The sequence below is a fragment of the Azolla caroliniana genome, unplaced genomic scaffold, assembly GCF_043228905.1.
Source record: "Azolla caroliniana isolate FFs.n. ecotype wild unplaced genomic scaffold, voAzoCaro1.0.p SCAF_16, whole genome shotgun sequence".
Classification (NCBI taxonomy): Eukaryota; Viridiplantae; Streptophyta; class Polypodiopsida; order Salviniales; family Salviniaceae; genus Azolla; species Azolla caroliniana.
This window is the reverse complement of record NW_028230451.1, coordinates 1,811,324-1,834,502: the sequence shown is the minus strand read 5'-3', so window position 1 is coordinate 1,834,502 and position 23,179 is coordinate 1,811,324. Positions and strand designations below refer to the sequence as shown.

General features: G+C 36.5%; 3 protein-coding genes and 1 long non-coding RNA gene across 4 annotated transcripts; 2 read left to right on the top strand and 2 right to left on the bottom strand.

Moving 5' to 3' along the window:
* The first annotated feature begins 524 nt into the window (after positions 1–524).
* LOC147853506 (gamma-secretase subunit) lies at positions 525–3,469 on the top strand. Its single transcript, XM_087332536.1, has 2 exons — positions 525–829; positions 3,255–3,469. Exons 1-2 carry the CDS (start codon positions 622–624, stop codon positions 3,413–3,415), a joined length of 369 nt encoding a protein of 122 aa, XP_087188662.1. The 5' UTR covers positions 525–621; the 3' UTR covers positions 3,416–3,469.
* Positions 3,470–6,615: 3,146 nt separating this feature from the next.
* Positions 6,616–11,383, bottom strand: LOC147853504 (protein MODIFIED TRANSPORT TO THE VACUOLE 1-like). Its single transcript, XM_087332406.1, has 5 exons — positions 11,129–11,383; positions 9,402–9,992; positions 9,053–9,208; positions 8,070–8,771; positions 6,616–7,223 (listed from the first exon to the last, which is right to left on the bottom strand). The coding sequence occupies exons 1-5, from the start codon at positions 11,360–11,362 to the stop codon at positions 7,173–7,175; spliced, it is 1,734 nt and encodes a 577-aa protein (XP_087188532.1). The 5' UTR covers positions 11,363–11,383; the 3' UTR covers positions 6,616–7,172.
* LOC147853505 (uncharacterized) lies at positions 7,012–7,474 on the top strand. The gene is made up of 2 exons (XR_015531190.1): positions 7,012–7,130; positions 7,218–7,474. It is a non-coding gene; the product is annotated as an uncharacterized LOC147853505 (long non-coding RNA).
* A 1,771-nt stretch (positions 11,384–13,154) lies between the features above and the next one.
* Positions 13,155–16,941, bottom strand: LOC147853503 (uncharacterized). Its single transcript, XM_087332677.1, has 8 exons — positions 16,923–16,941; positions 16,030–16,423; positions 15,828–15,876; positions 15,580–15,749; positions 15,298–15,485; positions 14,356–15,211; positions 14,002–14,084; positions 13,155–13,578 (listed from the first exon to the last, which is right to left on the bottom strand). Exons 2-8 carry the CDS (start codon positions 16,084–16,086, stop codon positions 13,515–13,517), a joined length of 1,467 nt encoding a protein of 488 aa, XP_087188803.1. The 5' UTR covers positions 16,087–16,423; positions 16,923–16,941; the 3' UTR covers positions 13,155–13,514.
* Positions 16,942–23,179: the final 6,238 nt, after the last annotated feature.

Genomic DNA, 23,179 nt, shown 5'->3' with positions numbered 1-23,179 from the left:
ATAATGTAGAAGCTGTCACAATGTGGAACACTAAAAACATATAGGGTCCTATCGTAAAAATGAAGGAATATCTTGATATAACAATGTCATGTCAAAGTAGGTGGTGTGGGTATGTTGTATGTGAGACTAAAATGTTGGCTAGGTAAGGCTCTGAATACCCGCAAAGGAACAAGGGCCAGTCTTGACACTCAAAGGGTCAAACAAGAGTGCAGGACACCACATCCACTCTATTGAACACTGCATTTACTAAGACCTTAGAATGTGAAACCACAGATAAGGGAGCATTGTCTAACCTTGACCTTGACCCTCTTCATCCTCTTCTTCTTCTTCTTCTTCCCTTGATTCATCATCCTTTTCGTTTTGCTCTATTGAACACTACATTTGCTAAGGCCCTAATGTGAAACCAAAGATTAGAGAGCTTTGCTTGACCTTGACCTTGACCCTCTTCTTCTTCCTTTTTGCTTTGCTCTATTGAACAACACTACATTTACTAAGGCCCTCATGTGAAACCTGTCCGACCTTGACCTTGACCTTGACCTTAACCCTCTTCGTCCTCTTCTTCTTCTTCTTCTGATTCATCATCCTTTTCGTTTTGCTCTGTCATCAGTTCCTGATCGGGAGATGGAGAGTGAGAGAGAGGAGATAAGATGGCTGACTGTGGATGGTCCGTTAGGCCTAGGTTCACAGGACACAGAGTCGGCGCGCAGGCAAGCTCGTAATTTCTTCTATGCTGGATTCGCCTTTCTTCCTTGGCTTTGGTTTGTTAACTGCTTCTACTTCTGGCCGATCCTCCGTCGAAGCTATCATCCTGATCCTTTCCTTCGATCATGTAAGTGTTCATCTCGTCTTTCTTTCTCTCTCTCTCTCATATCATTTTTCTTCAGTTTTTTATGTGTACAACAAGATTCTTAAGCTTTTCGGGATCTTTTTGTATAATGTCTCTGTATCATTCATATTCATTTTTTCTGTATAATTTACATCGATTCTGCAGTTTAGTGCAAGTTTCTTAGATCCGTCAGTTTTTACAAAACCGTTTTTTCATTTTCCATGCAAAATGGTTCTTATTTTTATAGAAGATTCTTTAGTTTTTTGTTAAACGTTCTCATAGTCTCCAGTTTTAGTGCAAATGTTTAGATCCTTCAGTTTCTCTAGAAGGCTCTTTCGTTTTTGTTGAAGATAATTTTGGTATTTTTGTACAAGATTCTTTGGTAGTAGAATCTTTAGTAGGTTCATCAATTTCGGTATTAGATTCTTCAGTTTCTGTACATGTTTTCGAGATTCTTGTTAGTTTTTGTACAAGATTCTTCATTTCTTTTATACAAGATGCTTCCAATTATGTGAAGGATTGTTCCAGCTCAGTGCAAGGTTGTTCCACTTCTATGCATTCTTCAGATTTTCGGAAGAAATTTTCCAGATTTAGCCAATTAGCAATTTGAAGAATAGTCACATCATCTTCATCTTAGATTTATAGCAGGCCACTGTCCTACATGGATGCTGTGTCTAAAAGAAAATGAAATTGGTATAATATTTTATCAGAAGTTCTTAAAGAAACTGGAGTGGCCATCAAGGATTGATGTGCAATCTTTAAATAAATGAAAAGATCTTCCTGAGAAAAGCTATGAAGTTTAATTGTAACATATTGGAATGTCTTCTCTTCTCAAAATAGAATGACCAAAGGATTTAAGTTCAATTTTTGAATAGATGGCTCTATTTGTGAATTAATAAAAATTCTCTTTGCCCAGAGGATTACTCAGGCTGTATATTTGCACCATTTATTTTAGGAAGCTAGATTAAAAACAAGTTTTTCCTTTGTAACTCTCATATCAAAATATAGTCTTTGATACACATTAATGTATCTTTCTTTCATTCTTTCATGTGGAGTAAGTGTTGATCTCATCGTCTTTATTGTAGATTGATTGCATGCCTTCACCTTTGATGGAAGCCAGATTAAAACAACTTTTTCATTTGTTACTCTCCCTGATGTTTTGAGATGAGCAGTTATAAATTATCTTAGACCTGATAGGGTAGCCAGTTTTACTCAGAGAATAATCACATCGTCTTTATTGTAGATCGATTGCAGACCTTCACCTTTGATGAAGCCAAATAAACTAGTTTTCCCTTTGTTACTCCCACTGAAGTTTTAAGATGAGCAGTTATAAATTATGTTAGACCTGATAGGATAGCCAGTTCTAATCTTCCAGAACATTTGACTATTCAAGCAATAACTACATTGAAAAGCTACAGTTATGTATTCTTTATTAAATTTGTCATCTCTATTGAACACTCAAATCGTTTAGGAAATTATTTAGAGCAGATATTCATTCACCAAGATTCAACAGAGAATATCAAAGCTATAGTTGTGTGTAATTGATACAGGTATTCTGGAATCTCAAATCTTTGAAGAAACTTGTTTGGGAGCGTTGGACAAAAGAAGCATTTTGATAGTTGTATATTGCTTGTTCTCTGTCGTTCCTTACCTGTTATGTTGGACATAGGTAGTCCCTTTTTAATTCCTTGGCTCCTCTTTCCAATCTATTCAGTATCCTTAAATGTAGACATATATGCCTTCAGCATAACTTGATTTAGCATTTTCCATCATGCGTGACGTGCTTGTCATCTTTGTTTTTATAGAAAAGGCTCTTTATGTATTTGACAAACCTGTATAATACTTGCAAACCACAACTTATTGCTTGTTATGGTTAGGCATGACTCTGATATGAAGTATATTATTGTTTTGAGATAGAGGATCTGACAGTGTGGCAAAGCTCTAGCTTCATACACGTGTGCCTCCTTCAAACCCAAGGTACGATCCATGTCCATACACAGTGGTATGAGACACCACCAGTGGACATGGATCTGTGTCTCACCTTCGCTAGGGGGTGGTTTGGTGGACTGGATCCCTTTCTTCCTTATTTTCCTTCTTCTTTTTGCTTGATGTTAATTAAGATTCTAACAGTTGGTATCTTTTTTATGCGGTTGTCTTTATTAGAGTTTAAGTTTGCCTATGACGACTGTGTGTTGGCAGATATACCCATCATAATATTTTGATTGGAGTTGAAACTTTTATGATGGTTAAGATATGCAACCAAAGTAAATCTGTCTACTTGTCATCTGCCACTAGAGATCATTAAAACATAATAGCTCTTCCTTTATCATATTTTATCCTTTGAATATTGCAAGTTTTATAGCTTATTGCTCAGGTCATGGATAGTTAAAGGATTCTTATGTTATTTCTGACTGTTTACCTGTTCCAGATGTTGTACGTTCTGCAATTGGGTTTGTTATTTATACTGCAGTGCTCTTGATATGGGCACTTACTTTTGCAATTGGAGGCAAAAGCTTATTCGGCTCTTCTTGGGAAAACCTTGTGCTGTATAGATTGGCTGATAACTTTGATCTCACTGGAAATCTGTAAAGTATAATTTAAAGGAAGTTATGGGCCTTAATTTTTTGCTGCCTTTTATGAACACATATCATTGTTAAATGTTGTCTTATTCCTTAGTTGTAGAATTTGTATCTCGCCCCCTGACATGAAGCTGACAACATCCATAATAATTCTGATTGATTGCCATTGCAACAAGGTCACTGACATGAGCTTGTTATTAATCACGAACCAGATGTCAGGTTTGAAGGCAAAACAGCTGATGGTAGGAGGCCATATGCCTCAGTATTATCAAATTCATCAAGCAATGTAAAAAGATCGATGGATTTTTTGGGTTGCCGTCGTTGATATAGGCATTTTGAGCAGTTCGAAGAGATCCCATGGTAGTATCTCGATTCTTTGAAAAATGGGCATTCTAGTCTGTTGTGTTGTCAGTCCTGATCTGGGATTTCTTGTGAAACAAACAAGACCTAAGCTCCCTAAGTAATTTGTGTGCTTGGCCAACTTCCACATCAATCCAATGTGTACCTTCAATCCACATCAATCAACATCAATCCCTAAGTAAAATTCTGAGACTGGCCCTCTGTTTCCTGCAGCAGCGTGTGTAAGTATGTATTTCCTTTTTGTTATCTACCTTCATAGTAAGTAAATGTTGAATTCTCATCTTTGATGCCCATAACATATTGCAATGCCATGTTGTTAGCCCATGAAGTTAGTTGCTAGAACAGCTGGGTGTATTTGTTTGACCTTTTGGGGATTTTGGAATCAATCTTTCCTTGTCCATGTTTTTCTTACCCTTGAGAAGTATTTTGGCACAAAGTTTCTAGTTCCAACAGAATTTTGATGTTTTTGCTGCAAAATCCACTTTCAGCCTCTTTTCTGTTTGCTACAATTAGTCTCCTTGAGATTGCAACCATGGAAAATAATGTTTTCTCAAGTGTTTTTTAAAGGGAACATTGCCATATATGGTGGTCATTTAGGGAGATATATTCCAAGATATAAGGTTTACCTTCACTTGCTCAATGATTTTAATATAAAATACCCCACAATCTCATTACTTTTACCTTTATCTTGTTTGTTTTGCTCTAAAGGTGTATAGATCCTTTAATACACAATCTGCTTCTACCCAATAGCAAACATGGCATCCACCTATAGGGCAAGCTAATATTCTAGTTCATCAATAAATGGACCTACGGTGGTGGTAGGGGGTAAATTTGTTTGAAATTGATATTCGTTGCATTTTTCATATTCCAATCAAGAACTCTCTCTCTCTCTCTCTCTCTCTCTCTCTCTCTCTCTCTACCATTGCTAAAGGAACAATTCATCACAAGAATATGGTAGTGTGATTGTTTTTTGCATATTTTTAAGCTAGAAGTTGAGACAATAATTTTCAATGCTTTAATGCTCAAATTGGGACACTAATGGATCATATACTAAACAATGATCATAGAATTTTAAGGTATAGGGTCAAGCATGGACTGTGGGGCATCTAATCTAGTTGATGATGTGTTGATAGATTTCTATGTAAGCTAAAATAAAATATAAACACCAATGGATCATATATTGAACATTGCTCATAAAACTTTGAGATATATAGTCAGGCATGGATCTAGGGGCATCCAAGGTTGTTGATGATGTGTAGGAAAGTTCACATTCCTTGTCTATTGAAACAATTGCGTCTGTGTATGTTGTTATGAGAAACAATGACAAAATTATAAAATGAAGTGCATACGAATGCGAGGGAAACGATGCTTCAACATACAATAGATTTCCAAGTGATGGAGATAAAATATTTGAAATAAGAGTTGAAATATAGTTTTAAACCCAAGATACTCAAGTGCTCAAAATAGAGACCAAAATGACTATCTTAGAAGGTAAGAAAGAATTGATAATCAAAGCAAATGTTGAAATGAAATCTAGCCTTGATGCAAAAGAAAATGCAATCATGTCAAAATGGAAGAAGACATGTAAAGCAAATGTTAATAAAGTTAGTGTTGAATCCACTTCAAAGAATACATTAGATGCAAAAACTCTATGATAGAGAAAGGAAAGAAAATGTTGGTGTTAAGGGGAATGCAAGAAGATGAACCAAAGAATGCATATTCCGTTCATGGAAACGTCAGAAGACGACATAAAGAGAAAAACGTAGACCTGTCATTTGCACATGCTTAGTTTATATGGGAAAAGTTATCATTTTGGGTAGTGGCGAGGTGTATCTAAATGATACAAACTTCTTGTAACAAAATACCTAACCCCTGGTAACAAAGAATGAGTAGGACAAGCCTAGGCAACGAGAAAATGAGCTCAACTTGTAACAAAATACCTAACCCCAGGTAACAAAGAATGAGTAGGACAAGCCTAGGCAACGAGAAAATGAGCTCAAAATGCATAGCAAGTGATGACCTATGACTGACCAATATAAAAATCATGTTTTGTAATTGTAGAGGATAGTTATGGAATGCAGGCTAAGAATCAAGCAATGTAGTAGCTCAAGGTATAGTTACGATTTCTAATCAAACATGAAGCCAAGCATATACCTAATATGGATGGTTACATCATGAAATTTATATGGCCCCACACTAGAAGAAATTGGCATAACATGTATTTATCACTAGGATTTGGAAAACTACATACAAGCCAAAAGAATGATGAAAGCAAAAGATAATATGCAAAATAAACTTTACTTGACATGTTACATCCATCATAAGTATACAACTACAATAGTTTGTATCAACTAAATCGTGATGATTCTTTTTCTTACACTTGCTCCAACGTTCTTACATATGAGAAGATTGGAAATTTGTTGGTTGTTGGAGATTTAAATGCTACAATTGATGTGGAAGTTGTTGATCATGTAAAAGCATCATATTTGACACATGAAATAGATGACTATATTATGACAAATTATAGTTGGCTTCTTGTACACACATTGACATGACTCTTGATGAAAGCATGTGATGGATCCATGGAAATACATTCAGAATTGGCCTATTTTAACCCCTCTTTTACCACAAGCACTTATACATTTCAGCCATAAACTAACATTGACCAATCAATATGCTCAATCACTATTTATCACACCATGCTTGGAACGTATGGCGCACGTTACAAAGAACTAAAGAGCAATATCCTCTGCTATGGCTTGGTGATTGATATGAAGCTCGTGATAATCAAGGATAGATTACTGGATTTGATTACTAAAAGCACTACAGATGAGGTGACAAGATATTAAAAATGCCGAAATTACAATTTTATATTGCAAATGTTAACTCTCAATGTTGGAAGCAAAACATATCTAACCCGATCTTGCTACTTTTACGCTTCCTCAAACTCGATAGCACATTTAGGTATGAAATGAAAACCTAGTGGAGGATAAATATCACTCACTCCTCAGCAGAATAAACATATAATGCAAATCTCAAGAAATATGGTGACATGTTGCACATGTTACTCAAATCGCCACCAAGAAGGGTGAGTATATGTGTGCATTATTTTCAGGTCGAAGTTTCACCAGAGTAACAATTCCCTTCTAAGGAGTCACGTGCCATATATGTTTATTAGGTCCCATAGGTCTAGCATATATTGTAATTCCCGCATTTATTTCTGTTCTAGGATGAAGATTTCGGTTAAACAAAGATATCAATCAGACTATTATCAGGTGCTACGTCCTCACGTCTGGCCCAAAATTCACCAGCTTGTGTTCGAGAGATAGCCAGACTTTTCGGAGTGAGTTCTCTAGCTTGGGCAGGTCATTTGATATATGTAGCTATTCCAGAATCTAGTCATTAAGTTAAGACTTTTCTTTCACTGTCTTAAAACCCAAATTTGTATGTAGATATTCCTGCACAAGGACATAAAAAGGAATCACAACACGGAATTGCACAAGTTAAACCATGTTGAAACAATGTTGCAATATTAAAATAAACCATGTTGCAATTGGTTGTCACCACAAACTAAGTAAACAAACTTGGCCCCTTTTGTCCATAAGATTTGTGTGAAAATCATACAAACAGATGATAAATGTAATCTTTTACCAGATTTGTATAATAATTAAATCATTATGAGCAGAAAATAATTATGAATATTCATCCACACATTATTACCTTCAAAATATTGAAAACCAGACATTATTTATTGATTAATAATTAAAAAACGGACATCGTCCTTCCTTTCACTAGTTTTTCATGACATCATGCACTTCACAAGTTAGTTGGTACTTGATATTGATATGGTAGTATTTTCACAGCCTAAAAAACATCTATAAGCCAAATTATTGTTGTGGCATATGCCATTGAAGCAAAATATGCAACCAACTTGATATCGAGATGGTAGTATTTTCACAACCTAAAAAACATCTATAAGCCAAATTATTGTTGTGCCATATGCCATTGGAGCAAAATATGCACAAGTTGTATCTCCAATTAAATATCTTCTGTAGAAGCAAAAACTATCTGATAAATCAAACAGGTCATGAGGCAATCCCTGACTCGGTTTCAGAAAAAATGAGACATGGAGAAGAGGATTCAAATTTTGGAGGAAGTTCAGTCTTCAACATTTCATGTATATTTTCATTTTTTGCTTCCTAATCCAATTGAGTATTTTTCATGTAAGTAGATGGACATTCTATGTAATTATGATAACACCAAGTATTTAATGAGAAGGAGAAAAAAATAGATACTAGACATACCGAAATGAAATCAAAATTGCCTTCATGATTCATAAGTCCCGCACCAATAGAAGTACAACCAAACCCTTGGCGATGAACATCAAGCATTGGTCTAGAACCACCTGCATTTTTTTTCTTATAGGCTATAACATCAGTATCAACATAAAAACCCTCTACGCCACCTGGACACAGATTAGTCTGTAAAGATCCATAAGTATCTGTGCAGGAATTGTTTCCATCATCCTTTAGTTTGCAATATAATGGGGAATTTGCCTCAAATATCATTTGCGTGCTGACAGAATATTGCATTGTAAAATCTGACAGGTTAGACTGCATTCTTTTAGTTTCTGCTTCCATATTATTCAACCCATGAGTAGTAGATTTAAAATCCAAATTTGTGTGAGTTTCTTCGATATGGTGACATTCTGTGAAACCACCTAAAAGATCAGTGTCCACTACTAATGATTCATATGAATCACGGGCATGCATTCCATGAAAAGGATCATCTGCAACTGTGTCTTTTTCAATGATCTGAAGCTTCAATCCATCCTCAATTTGAGGAGGCAATTCAATGGCATCCTTCCAACTATGGACATGTACACTTGAGGGTGACAAGGCAGAACTATTTGTGTCTACTTCCCGGATAACATCTATTGTGAAGAAAGGACTTGACGATTCTACAGACTTCTCTTTGTTTTTCAGAACTGAAAGAAGATCAATAACCTGCATGCTATATCAGCTTGTAACATTTTTGAGTCTTTCAACAAGTAATTTAGGTACACTCCAAAATAAGGCACAAAGTATTTCCTTATTTTCCCAAATAATCTTGGTCAATATGATCACTGTACCTTTTTCTCAGTCGCATGTGCTATTTGAGCAAATATATGATCAATTTGTCCCCTTTTTATATCTTTCATGGGTTGACCAGGGACATTGAAATAAAGAAAAACTTTGGGTATTTTGGAGATTTCCCCTATAACGTTTTTACATGGAAACAAATTTACCTGTTTTGCCTTTTCCCTTAATACTGCTTGAGGAGAAAGAAGGCATTCCTTGAGAGAACATTGAATAGACATTTCTTCTGCCTGTAAAGTCTTTACAAGGCTGTCATCATTTTGATACAAGATAGCTTCCAATAAACATGCTGCATTCAGTCGTTCCTGGACAAAGGTCAGCATAGAATGAAATGATTGCAGCAAAGCAAGGTGGAGAGGCAAATTTAAATTGTCGGAAATTATTTACCACTGATATTTGAAAGATTTTCCAAATTTACAAATAAATTAAGGATTTACTACTGAATAGCTTAATATTTTGTAGTTGAGATATTGGCTTACTGTTGTTCTAAACCCATACCTGCCAAGACGGAGACTGTAGTTTAAACTTCAAACCTCCGGCCAGCTGTGCATTTGACATAAAAGACCGTAAGTGCTCATATGTAGGTTGTGCATGGCCCACATGAGATTTAGCATTGGTCACAACTTTATCATCGAGAGGAATAACATTCATATTTTGTTCAAGAAAAATCTTATGATTGCAATGTTCATTTGAAAACTTGTGATTCATGTTTTCATTTCTACATTGGCTATCCTGCTTGTGGATTACAAATCTAGAATTTTCTTCTCTACCATAGGTGGTATCAATGTTGTCTTTTCTTGAGAAAGAACTTTCAGAACCAATACTGGAGCAAGAAAAACTACCACTGCCAAAACCTTCAATCCGTCCCCTTGTACTTTCACAGGTGGAATGACTAGTATCAGCAGAGAAAATGGTATTAAAAGCTTCACGCGCAACATCCTGCACAGCCAGGTTTATACTATTGCCTTTAATAGGATCGACGGTTCCTCGGAAAGTAAAAAGCTCTTCGATTAAATATCCATGCTGTTGCAGTTCTTTCTTATACTGTGGCCCAGCTCTAGCCACAGTGTACTTGATGAATCGAAGAACCTGTTATTCAGAAAAATACAGCCATGAGCAAGGACAAAGAGGACATGAGCCATGTGCTTGACTAGAGAAAATTTGGCTTAATCGATTTTGGCATAAAATCAATTATATGTTTGAACCTTTAGAATTCATCTCATTTGCTACTTGATCCCGTCTCACATCCTCTAATTCCTATTTTCGAAAATTGGAAATTATGATAAACGTCTGGTTTATGGATTCTGTTATGAAAGGGATAATTGACTGAAGTGTTCAAAACAATAATTTAAGTATATTTACTTCTAGATTACATGCCATCTCCTATGTCCAACAATAATTCAGTACATTTAGTGCTAGATAACATCTATAACCACAGAAATACTAGAATTTTACCTCAAATACCTAAAGATTAGTATTTCATCTCAAAAACACTACCATTTTGTCACTCCTGATCGCATCTACAACTATATATATCTTTTTCAACAATCAGAAATACCTTCAAAAAGAATATCTGAACAAACCAACTTTGTGGTTCAATACAGGACTTAGATTTGTTCATAAAATAAATCCATGGCAAGTTTGTGTTTATCTCCTATTTCTACCAACCATATATAATAGATATATAATACATATACATACATGCATATTCTCAAAAACACCCACAAGTGCATGTACACGTACAGACACAAATATAGACACATACCAAATGCATACAACTAAAAACATATACATATACATACACATACAGATATATATAGACTTTAGATTGTCCGACAAAATAATCTGAAAAGGTAAAACCTTGAGATTTACAAGGGGAGTTACATTTCCAAATAAACTTTTATGCCATTACTATACCTTCTGTTCCCAAAAAACATTAGTATATTTATTTATTTATTTATTTATTTATGGAAACTTAGACCTAATAAAAGCATGCGAACAAACAAAACTTGTTCTTAAACAGAGGAATCACATACAAAGATAAATCCATGCTACAACAATATTACCTAGTACTTGCAACAATCAGAAACATATTTATGCATGTACATCTAGTATATATTACCTAGTATATCTATATGTATACACACACACACACACACACACACACATATATATATATGGAAGCTTCGAATTCAAAGAAAGGATATAAACAAATAACAAATAACCTTGCTCTTGACAATAGGACTTCTGTGACGAAGACGGCGAAACGTATACTCTACGATTTCTTGGATGAGATCGATCGAAGAAGATCTAAGAATCTCCGAGAGCTCGTCGAGAAGGTAAACCGGGGCAGGTTTCTCGTCGTCAATAGTGACTTTGTCGACTAGAAGAGTCTTGATGTAAGCATCAATGGCTTTGGTGGTGAACTGGAGAGCTCTCCAGCCAGCCTCCATAGCCATAACGGGCGGAGGAGCAGGAAGAAGAAGAAGAAGAAGAAAGGTGAGAGTGAACGGAGAAGATTCCAAGAAGGCGAAAGGTGGCTTCACTGAACACTGAATTGCTTCGGTTTTGTGTATTTATACAAGTACCCCTCCTCCCCCAATTTTCATAATTACCGGAATACCCTTCTAGAACATCTACACGTTTTGGACACAAGGACTAGAATAGCCCATCCGTCGTGAGTATGAAAGATGGATATAGGTTTTTTATTTTCGCCCTCAGAGGTTGCATATGTCCATCACACGAAACTAGGGTTCTAACATTTATCCCGATAGTTTGTGTGGGGTCACGTTGGCTAGTTGAGTCACCGGCTTGACAATGCATAGAAAGCGGATCAAATGTGGACAAAGAGAGATGATTTGGTCAATTTTTTTAAAAGTTTAGGATAATACATATTTTGGTCATTTTTACATTGGCGCTCAAGGTTTGTTTCTAAGGAATCACTTGCAAATATGATGTAGGGGAAAACATGAAAGTATGTTTTGAATAAATGTCTATGTTTCTAGAAAAAGCGTGCATGGTCTATTCCTATAACTATCCGCAAATAGAACTAACCAATCCCTTGTATTGGTCATATTTTACAAGAATCAAGCAAAATTGACAAAACTTTCTTAAGCTTCGAGAAGAACGTGCTAAAGCACAATAAGGAAGCATCATCAACTTCACACGTCGTATCAAAGACTTGCACAACCTTTATATATAATTTAAGGAAAAACAATGTAGCCATCAATTTGTTTCATCTAGCAAATTTTGTTCTTGATTTGCAAGCTTACTTTTTATTAGAACGAGGAAAGTTCTTAATATAAAAAACATGATGGTGAAGTTGTGGACGAGGTTCTTTAATTTTGCATTTACTTTTAAATAGTCATGCTTTTGTTGAGATGGAGATCATGCAACCCGACAATTTGCTCCAAAACTTTTCACAATGATACATAATACATTGACCTCATACAGACGTAATAGTAACCTTTGCACAGATGGCGTCCTTTTCCAAATACTTACTACCATTTTACAAAGGGTAAAGAAAACAATTGTAGCTTATTATTTAACAACAAAATTTACCTCACAACACCTAACCCTTACAAAATGCCCTAGAAATAAATCCCTTGAACATAACTGCTGAGATTACGAAATTGCTTCTCATTAAAAGGAAGACAACAAAGCCATTGAAACGTAGTGCTACCTAAGCCATAGTTACTTTGGAGCATTTCTTCTACCCATGAGCACTTTCATGAAATTTGGGATGTAAATGTGTGTATCCTACCCTGTGTTTGAGGTATCTCATACTGTGTGTCTTATTAAATTCGTGTATCCCAACCTAGGATTTATAAATAGTAGAAAATGAATAGGCAAGAGATGAGATGATGTTATTTCAGAATTCATGGACCAACAGTGTTTTGAACAAAGTACGGTATGTCAAGCCTCCCATCCAAAACAGTGCTATCTAGAGAGCCTTTAATTTGAATCAATCTATACAGGATGATATTGTTGGAAATTACTGCACGTACATTACCACAACAAGAAGTGCATCACCTGACATTGACAGCTCAAAACATTTAATGATAGGGGCTTTCTCGACCACAACAAGAAAGTTCCAATCATTAACAGTTTCTAATCTGAATGATGTGGTAAGAACTTGACACCTGTTCTATCCATTCCCCCTTTCCTTGATGAAACAAATAAAAATGCTGTTGGCATAACAACATATCACATTGCAAACGAGCCAAAGAGGCTTTGGCATTTTGATCAAGGTTTGTCAAATGAAACTGATCTTTCTAGTTAATAATTAATCATCAGAATAGTAGGTCCATTGGATTATGATTCGGCGATGAGCGTGAGAAAACTCTACAAAAATGCAAGTCTAGATAGGTTATATATGTTGAGCACAAAACACTTAAACTAGAGATGAGTGGCAGATGAAGACAGCGAGAGACTGACTTAAGCTCGTAGGTATCTTTTGATGAAATACATCACTGCCTTCATTTAGGGAAAATAAGCGAGTCTCACGGATAATACTTCATGTCAATGCTAGCCTAACCATCATCTAATTATATACACTTTCTTTCACATTGAAAGCTCAAATCAAGCTTCAAAATTTTTGCTCCCCAATCTTTAAGTTGAGGATCCAAATGGGCATGACTGCCTATTGGTAACCACTGGTCCATCGAAAAGCTTCCTAATTGATACAAAAAATGAAATCAATGTGAGTACATGTATGACATCGTATCCCAAGTTAGTGGTACTGGTAAAGAAAGGAAGAAGGGTAAACACACTGATAACCCCCCAAAAAATGCTACTCTTGTTTCTGTAAATCTTACCAAATACACTAATGATTTACTTAATTAGCCCAATGGCCCTAAGATTCCATTACTCCCCTAGATGCTCCAAGTTAATGCCTTCTCACGGATTGTATTTAGTTTTTGCTACGTTATTCAAGTAATTAAAATTTCAAGTCATCCTATTTTCAAAACCTAGGGTTGAACAAGAGAGATAAGACATTTAGGTGCTTTTATGGGGAATTAACAACTCGGGTCATTTCAGAATGTTAAGTCCAAATAACCTGAAGCGTTAATTTAAGCAAGCATAAACTGCAACTCACTTTTGGAAGGTTCTCTTTTGCTTGGACAATGCTCTTTCAAGCCTGACCTCGAATGGAGTAGCATGCCAACTGACCTTTTGATCCTGCAAAAAAAGACCTCAAATATTAGAATCCAAAGCACAATGTAACGGGAAAAAAACCCCTAATATATGCTGACTTCTTGAAGATTTACAAGAATATGCTTATGTTATCAAAAACTACGCCATGCTACACCTATATAGGCTGTAATAGCAAGTTTTGAAACATCGCAGGGGATTGCAATAATTTTCAGGAGCCAGAAACAGTTCTGACATATTAAGATAACCAACAAATTAGCAGTATTCTGGCAAATAGCATTCTCACATATATTGCTACCTCTTTGTATTTATTAGTGGAGTTTGGAATTCCTTTCCCATCCCACCACTTTTGTGCTGATGATGATGTGTTGTTCCAATGGGCTGCAACAGTTCCTAATATGGGTCTATCTTCAATGGATATTGAGCTTTGAATTGATTTTGGTGTTTCTACTTGTGAAGAGGAGGCTGATGACGTGGAACACACTTGCTCATTAGACATGGTTTCTGTGAAACATGATGATTCAGAATGTTCTGAATGCACTGAAGTTGGTGGTGATAGTGATTCGGAAAGAGTATTTGGTGTGCTGAATTCTGATGAATCCAAATTTCTTCTTGAGGGAGTCAAGTGTTCTTTGCATTCAGTACTCTTTGATGGCGAGTTGAACATTTGCTCTAATGGAGGTTGTGCATGTGTAACATCTGACAAAAAATCAAGATTGGCACCTAATTGTGAAGAAAACAATTTTTTGCAGATTGCTTTTTCATGTTTGAGTGTAGCCAATGCCCCATCTTCAAAGACATCATTTTTGGCTGATACACATTTTGTTTTTTCTCCATTAAAAGAAGATACATCTCTGTATGATTTGGTTGACTCTGTGTCAGGTTCAATATCTTCATTTGAATTAGAAGTGATTCCACTTAAAGAAACATCATCTTGCTGGGTTAAGGGAATATCATCAATAACATTTAACGAAGATTGCAATCCTGAGGATTTAGATATGCTGGAAATCGTAACAAAAGTCTTTTGTGTATCTGTTTCTTTATTTAGAACCTTTTTTGAGGAAGGTCTATCTCCCAGAGAGATAAAGGCTGGAGGTCCACCATATTTCAAATTCGACTGGTCTTGTAAAAATTTGATAAGATCAACTTGTGGCCTGTTTTTTAAACGCAATCCATAAACATTACAGTCATTATCGCTATATCAGGAGAAATAAAATCCTTAAATTATATGTTTACTTACCCATTGTTGACATTATCTCTCATACAAGAATCAACCAGAGAACCCCCATCAATATCAAACCTTCTGAGAAAATTGTGCATAAACTCTGAATCCTGGCTCTCGACAACATTTGTCTCGGACGCATTATGGAGATCATTAAACAATATTCTAAGCGTATGTGGTTTCTCAAAGTCATGAAAACTTAGAGCCTGTAATAATATCAAAATACATCAAATCCATAACCTGATTGAGATCCTAGAAATAGGTGGACACAATCGACGTTAAATAATTAAATGTTGTTACTCTGTCATTGCCGTTCTCTCTTCCAATATTTTTGTTGAGGTCATATAGAGCTTCTTCCCATTTTCTCCCTTGCAATGATTGACCTGCAGAAGTTTCTTTAATTACGTTTCCTGATTCAGGAAAGAATCTCTGCAATGGAAGTTTGTGTCTCAAAGCATCTGCTTGACCCCCTAATAAATTCATGGCAACAGTCATGATCAATAGCAAAGCGCTCAGAGAATGAACTTAATTATTTATATAACGTCTACCTTGTGAAGAAGAAGAATGCACAGCTATACAATTAGAAGCCTTCTGCTCCTGACATAATAAAAAAATCATCAAACATTCAAAATGTGGTTTACAACTTTATTTTGCATCATACAAGATGCACGAGAGTATTAAAATTAAGGAAATTGTAAGAGAATAGTATAAAAAAAAATGGAAAAAGGTGAGATTTATTTTTGCCTTAACCTGTTTAGTCGAGTTGTTCATACTTTTACATGAGAAGCAGCCTAAAAACCAATCCATATTTCTTCTCAAATTTTGAGCACGATACTCAAGCTTCCCTTGAAAAATCCCTGCGATGTAGACCTTATGCCAAAGGTTTCGAGTGTGGAGTATATGCGCAAGTTCTGTCTTCTGTATATCGTTTGAGACGTTATATTGTTGGTGTATATCAAGAATATAATTGAAATGTGTCTGAGTGTGTAGATGCTTCTGTAGAGCCACTTAATTTCCGATGCTAGTAATATAAGAGAGAATCAAGAAGAAAACATGTATGAAGAAAGATTTTGGAGAGCAAAGAGCGCATGAGTGTTCATGTAGTATATTGTGGATGTTATGTTTCGTGTTCTCTGGATTGTACCTGCAAATTAAGTTAAACAGTTATAGAATTTAAGGCGAGAAAGTACAAATGACAATGTTACGATAAGCAGTGAAATAAATAAAGAAAGAATCTTAGTTAATGACGCATTGTCGAGAATATGACTAGTCACAGTGGTTCAAATATACACATACATTTGCATACATACAGACATATATATAGAGAGAGAGAAGGAAATGATGATGGCTGGATACAGTCATTCAGAAAAGTGAAAAGAAATGAAAGGGCAATGAAGGCTCAACAGTAGTACAGAAAACTGAGCTAGAGATAGCGAGAGAGAGAGAGAGAGAGAGAGAGAGAAGCAAGTGCAAAGGAGACGTGGAAATGATTGAATACGTAAAAATTCTTCACTTGTTCAGTCGTTCAATGCAGGTAATTCATAAGAAGACTGGATAAGGTGGTTCATGAGAAAGGCAAGAAGAAAGTTTCAATAAGATCTTCGGGCATTGATTGCAGGATGAGGAAGGAAGAAGTACAATACTTACATCAGTCAAGGAATGGCGATGGCGATGGTATCGGAGAGAGAGAAGGGGCGAAGTAACAAAAAAAAGACTCATATCTTCTGCTATTCTTATGTCTGCTTCTGCTTCTGCTTTACCATTGGAGCTTCTGCATTCTGCGATCGTCTTCCTCAGCAATGCTTCGTCTTCGTCTTCTTCTCCTTCTTGCCGATTCCACTTCTTCTTTGCCTTCTTCGTATGCACGTCGCTTCTTCTTCCTTCTTTATCCGCGATTTTGTTCTTCTTTTCCACGTTCCTGCTCTTCCTTCTTCTTCAGCTTCTTCTGCAGCTTCTGCTCCTGCTTCCTTCAATTCTTCCTTCTGCTGCCTTTCCTGCCTGCGTCTCTTTCTTCTTTTCTGTTCCTTTTCGCCTTCCTCCTCTTTCGAAATTCAAACCCAGCAAAAAGCGAATTTTTTGCTTTTTCCGAGATTTCGTATGTTTTTTAATTTAAAGAAGCAATCTGCTTTTTGCTTTTTGCTTTTTGCTTTTTTACTTTTCTCGTTTCCCGCCCAAAAAACTTTCGGGTTTTTTTCCTTTTGTTTTACGCCAACAAAACAAAAAAAAACGGTTTCCCGCCCTTTTTTTCTTTATCCCGATCGGTTGGTTAGTAGTAGAAGCTTTTAAGTTAAAAGCATTGCGCGACTTAATTGGAAGGGTGATGTGTTCCTCCCAAAGCAGAGTATTATTTCTAGAAAATTAACATATCACTTGTTGAATTTGAGAAAGAACAGGATTTTTGGTCTTGAAAGCAAAAGACGGGGGTTTGATGTCTTCCTTTGCCGATTCCTTTCGAAGCATCGCCCATACATCCACGTTTTTCCAACATGTTTCCTTGAGCTCCACCCCGCCATTTTCCAGACACGTGATTCTATGGCTCATGTGTCTTCCTTTTGTGTTCGAACTCCGAGCTCATTCATTTTCCAACATGATTTCCGTGGTTACAAATAGAGACAAGCATTATGTATTATTCATTCGTAAGAGAGCATGTAAATAAACTCGTTTTTAACAAGATCTAAGACAATGAATTGAAATAGCAAGATATGATGAAAGACAAGCTTTAAGTATATCATGTGTAAGAGAGAGAGAGAGTGTGTGTGTGTGTGTGTGTGTGTGATAGAGAGAGAGAGAGAGTCAAAGGGAGTACTAATGTGGCAAATTTCTTTGTTGGAGCAAGTGGAAATTCTTTCCTTGATGGAGCATTGGAGTGTTCGTCTTGCATGTAAATAAACTCGTTTTTAACAAGATCTAAGACAATGAATTGAAATAGCAAGATATGATGAAAGACAAGCTTCAAGTATATCATGTGTAAGAGAGAGAGAGAGAGAGTGTGTGTGTGTGTGTGTGTGTGTGTGTGATAGAGAGAGAGAGAGAGAGAGAGAGTCAAAGGGAGTACTAATGTGGCAATTTTCTTTGTTGGAGCAAGTGGAAATTCTTTCCCTGATGGAGTGTTCGTCTTGCCTATTGGCAGTTCAACATGTTCCAAGACCCATGTAGCGTAGTTATTGGGTGACCATAGTCCATTGTGATACCCATTCTAAGTAGTGTTTTTCCACACACGGTGCATTTATTAATATAATTGTGTGTTTTCACCAAGAGAGAGAGAGAGAGATTAGTTAATAACAAATCATGTTGATGATGTGGACCAACTTCGTGGGAAACAAACCAAGACACCTAGTAAAATCATTATATGGTAAAGGGGCAAATCATTTCCTGATTGAAATTGTTACATCGAGGTTGTAGACAAGTTATAAAATTCCCTTTGTTTTCATTAAGAGAAATCATTGTCACGTAACATCACCACATTGATGATGCTTGTGCCCTTCATGGAGCACTATGAAGGTCAAGACTTACTTTTCTATGACCAAAAGTTCCCAACAACTGGATTGGAAAACTAGATATCATTTCGGGTTCAATATTATTCAAAACACAACCAAACTTTCATGTAGTTTGTAGTATTCACATGGTTCTAGAGCCACATTTGAATTTTGAATTTTTATGGTGTACATTGTTCATGCCTCTATACTATCAGATATTTTTGAATAAATACTCTCAAATATTGAGATTTTAGTAACCTTTTTTGAACAACATACTCGTTTGAATTTAGTATTGATTGATTTTAGTTACATTCCTTTGATGTTGACAATATATTGTGCACCCACTATTACATGAGCCAAATGCCAATCTATTGTTGTTGTCACTTGACAATCATTACTTGTTTTGAAGTCATCTACATACCTAGATTATGCTAGCATGATACTCATTTCCTTTTGACAACACAATATGCATATAGTCCTAAGCATACTAGAGAGTAAAGTTTACAAAGCATGAAGGTACTTCAACTCCAAAGACAATCCGGTCGTCAAAAAATTTCCATACTTACGGCTAATGCATGAAGAGAACAAACAATCTTGACATGTGGATAATCAACTTCCATTAAAAAAAAGGTACGCATCTTGATTTGGGTTGACTTTTTTCCCAACACCCACCTTTAGTGAACATCAAGAAACACAAGCATTAGACCCTTCGCGTCATACCTGCCTTTAATGTGAATTTCAAGAAACATGGATGTTAAATTGCTTCTCTTCAAGTTTAGGGCTTCAATATGCCATCATATACCAAAACATTATGTATGTTGTATCCATGTTAGTCCGTGTAGAGGTTAGATGATGTAATGCTCATTTCTTTAGAAATATACAATGTTTTATCAATCCCTTAAAGAGATGCAAAATGTATTATTCTTCACGAAGTAAGTTGTAAAAATTAATTGTCACCCCATTAGTTGCATAAAAATCTCTAGGGTAGTGGTGAGTTGTTAGCATTGATATACCACTTACATGGATGGCATTGTGGGTCTTGTTAGGACCATTACAATATGGTTGACTTACAATCACATGTCATATAAGCAAACAATGTTGTTGCTTTATTATAACATCACCACACAATAGCCAATAGCAATTCAACAAGAATCCAAAGTCTCACAATATTGGTTTTGCCTTCATAACAAAGTTGAGAAGTCACATGAAGCAAGTAAGTTTCTGGCATCCTCCTATAGTTTTTAGCATGTCAAACTAATATGTTGTAGTTTGTTTGCCAAGAAGGCCAAAACTACTACTTATACAATAATAAATGGAACATACTACCTCATCCAACCTTACAATGACTAGAATAATGACCAATTGCCAAAACACCAACATAACATGGATAAACATTTGCTCTTTGTAAACACAGAGACACTTATTCCAACCACACAATGATGAATGTCTTTATATTGAAGGTTCCCAATGTATATGAAAAGAAAACATTTTGCAATTGCTTATTTGTGTAAACATGAAATAATACATAAAAATACAATGAATTCGTCAAAAGATATGTCCATGAGTTGTGGGTGTAAGTGACCCACAAATTTCAATATTGAGCCCAACTAACGCTTTTTGTATATTAAAGCCTAAAGTTCTATAAAATTTGATCAGGCAAAGTCCAAAACTCAGTATGAAATAATTGATTTATTATTTCAAGATTATTTGCATCAAACAAATTTATTATTCAATTTCTAACACTAGAAATTTATTTTATTCACATTTTTAATTGATGACCTACATTTCAAATCCACCATCCAAATTTCAAATTCAAGTTTCAAGTTTGAAAATTCACCTTTTGTTGTTGGATCTTCAAAGCTTGCTAAGTATGGAAAAGATTCTCATAACGATATAATTTAATTGCATTGTTTAAAAATGGCTTTTTTCAAGGTGGCACATTTAACACCCGTCCTAGCAAAACTTGATCATGCAAGAATTTGATGGAACTATGTTTTCGACTACCTTGGTTGCGTACATCGTAAGAAAGATTGTATATGGTATTTCCAAATTATGTGTTGTCACACAAGGCTTGTCGCATTGGATAATCCCGTTATTTGGAAGTGATGATGATGCAACCATTAAATGCATCATCACCATCATATATTTATAAACGTCTAAGAAATTACGTATACCATTTGAATATGAACTCTAGTCTCTAACATACATATTAGCTAAAGCCTAAGACCATTTGTGGTGAACATTTATAACCCACATTGTTGGTGTCAAGTCCCTTTTTTTATATCCTAGGAAACTAAATACGTTGGAATTCATGTACTCTTTTTTTTTAATGAATACTTGACCATGCATTCGTATAAGTATTCGTTTGTATTTGAATAGGAAACCCCACAAATGCGAATATGTCAATCTATGGTTGTAAATATTATTTATCATTGTATTCGAATAGGAAACCCCACGAATGCGAATATGTCAATCTATGGTTGTAAATATTATTCAGCATAATCGACAAAGTAAGTGTCATGAATTCGTGAACATTATGTGGCTTCACTTGGGCTTGAACCCAAGACCTTATAATACATAATCAAGAACCCAACCATTAATATAGCATATAATTATATAAAATAATAAACCTACTTCTTATAATAGACTGATATTGTAAATGTTCTATGTAAAGAATCAGATATGATTCTTGTGAAGCGGAAGAGATGTGAGTTATGTGTGTGTATGAGAGAGAGAGAGAGAGAGACAAGGAGTAAGACACAGAGAATACGCAAGGTAAAAGTATATTAACAAAGGAGAAAGACTTGACTGAATATAAGGTGGGAGGAGGGTGCTTTATATAGTCACCCTCTCTCTTCATTAACTACAAGACTCATGGAGCATGGGGAATGTGAAAGCTCATAAGTTATGTGTCATAGAATATGATTCTATGACTCATACTAAATGCTAGAATACAAAGAGGTGACATAATGGTGACTCTTGACCGTTGGAGTGTCTATTCACTCTCAAGGTGAGTTCACACACTAGACCAAGTTGAGCTTGATTCTCAACACGCCCCCTTAAGCTCAAGTCGGGTTTCAGACGGTATCTGAAATCCGCTTTGACTCGTGTTCCGGAGTCCGCGTCGACTCGCATTTATGCGGAGTTGTGGAATCTGTGCTCCAGCTTGCGTTGTGCGTAGTTGCGAAGTCTGCGCTTCGGCTTGCGTCTTTCTTCGTGGCTTTGCGCGGTAGATTGGCTCTTCGCGGTTGCGTAATCCACGCATTATTGCGTATTGTGCGCGGTTTGCGGAATCCACGCGTTATTGCGTAGCGTCTTCAGTACTCCACCTCAAGCTTGGCAGGTCAGGGATCGTCAATTCGAGATCGGTCATGAATTGCCATAGCTTGTCGGCTACTAAGGCTTTAGTGAAGATGTCGACCATTTGAAGATTGGTACTAATGTGTTGTAGGACGACATCGCCAGCGTTTCAAGCCAAATAGATGCTGCTCATGTTGTTGCAGTAAAGGGAAGTCGGATTCTTGATGGGTACGCCCAGATCCTTGAGTATCCTTTTGAGCCATACAGCTTCACATGCAGCTATTGCCCGTGCCCTTGTATTCCGCCTCTATGCTCGAAAGAGCGACGGTTGGTTGCTTTTTGTTGCTCCAGGATATTGCTCCGCTGCAAGAAGAAAACAAATCCGGAGGTTTGATCTTCTATCGGTTTTGTAGCCGGCCCAATCGGCGTCTGTGTACCCCTCGAGTCGTATTGGAATCACGGTCTTGTAGAGGATGCCGCAATTCATTGTGCCACTCACGTATCGTAGAACTTGCTTAGCGCAATCCAAGTGAGTATCACGCGGTGTTTGCATGAATTGACTAAGGAGACCGACCGGATAATTGAGATCGGGTCGAGTGATCGTGAGGTAGATGAGACTCCCGATGAGTTGCCAATACTGAGTCGGCTCACACGCTTTGGTGTCGGAGTTCACATCCAGTTTGAGATTGCGATCGAGCGGGGTTGCCGTGGATTTGCACTCAGCCATCCCCAACTTGTATAACAAGTTGAGGATGTAGTGCCGTTGAGAGATCATGATTCCGGTCAAAGTCCGAATTACCTCGATGCCGAGGAAGTAGTGGAGCTCCTTCATGTCCGTCATCTCGAACTTGTCGGAAAGGAGGGATTTGACCTTATTGAGTTCGACAAGATGCTCACCTCCAATGACTAGGTCATCCATATATAAGATGATGACGATCGGACTGGCGGAATCACTTCGTATGTAGAGGGAGTTGTCCGATTTTGAGATACGGAAGCTGATTTGATGAAGATATTGCGTTATCATCGAATGCCAAGCATGCGGTGCTTGCTTGAGGCCGTAGAGTGGCTTCTTGAGTCGGCATACAACTTTCGGATGGGTGCTCGAGTTGAAGCTGGGTGGTTGT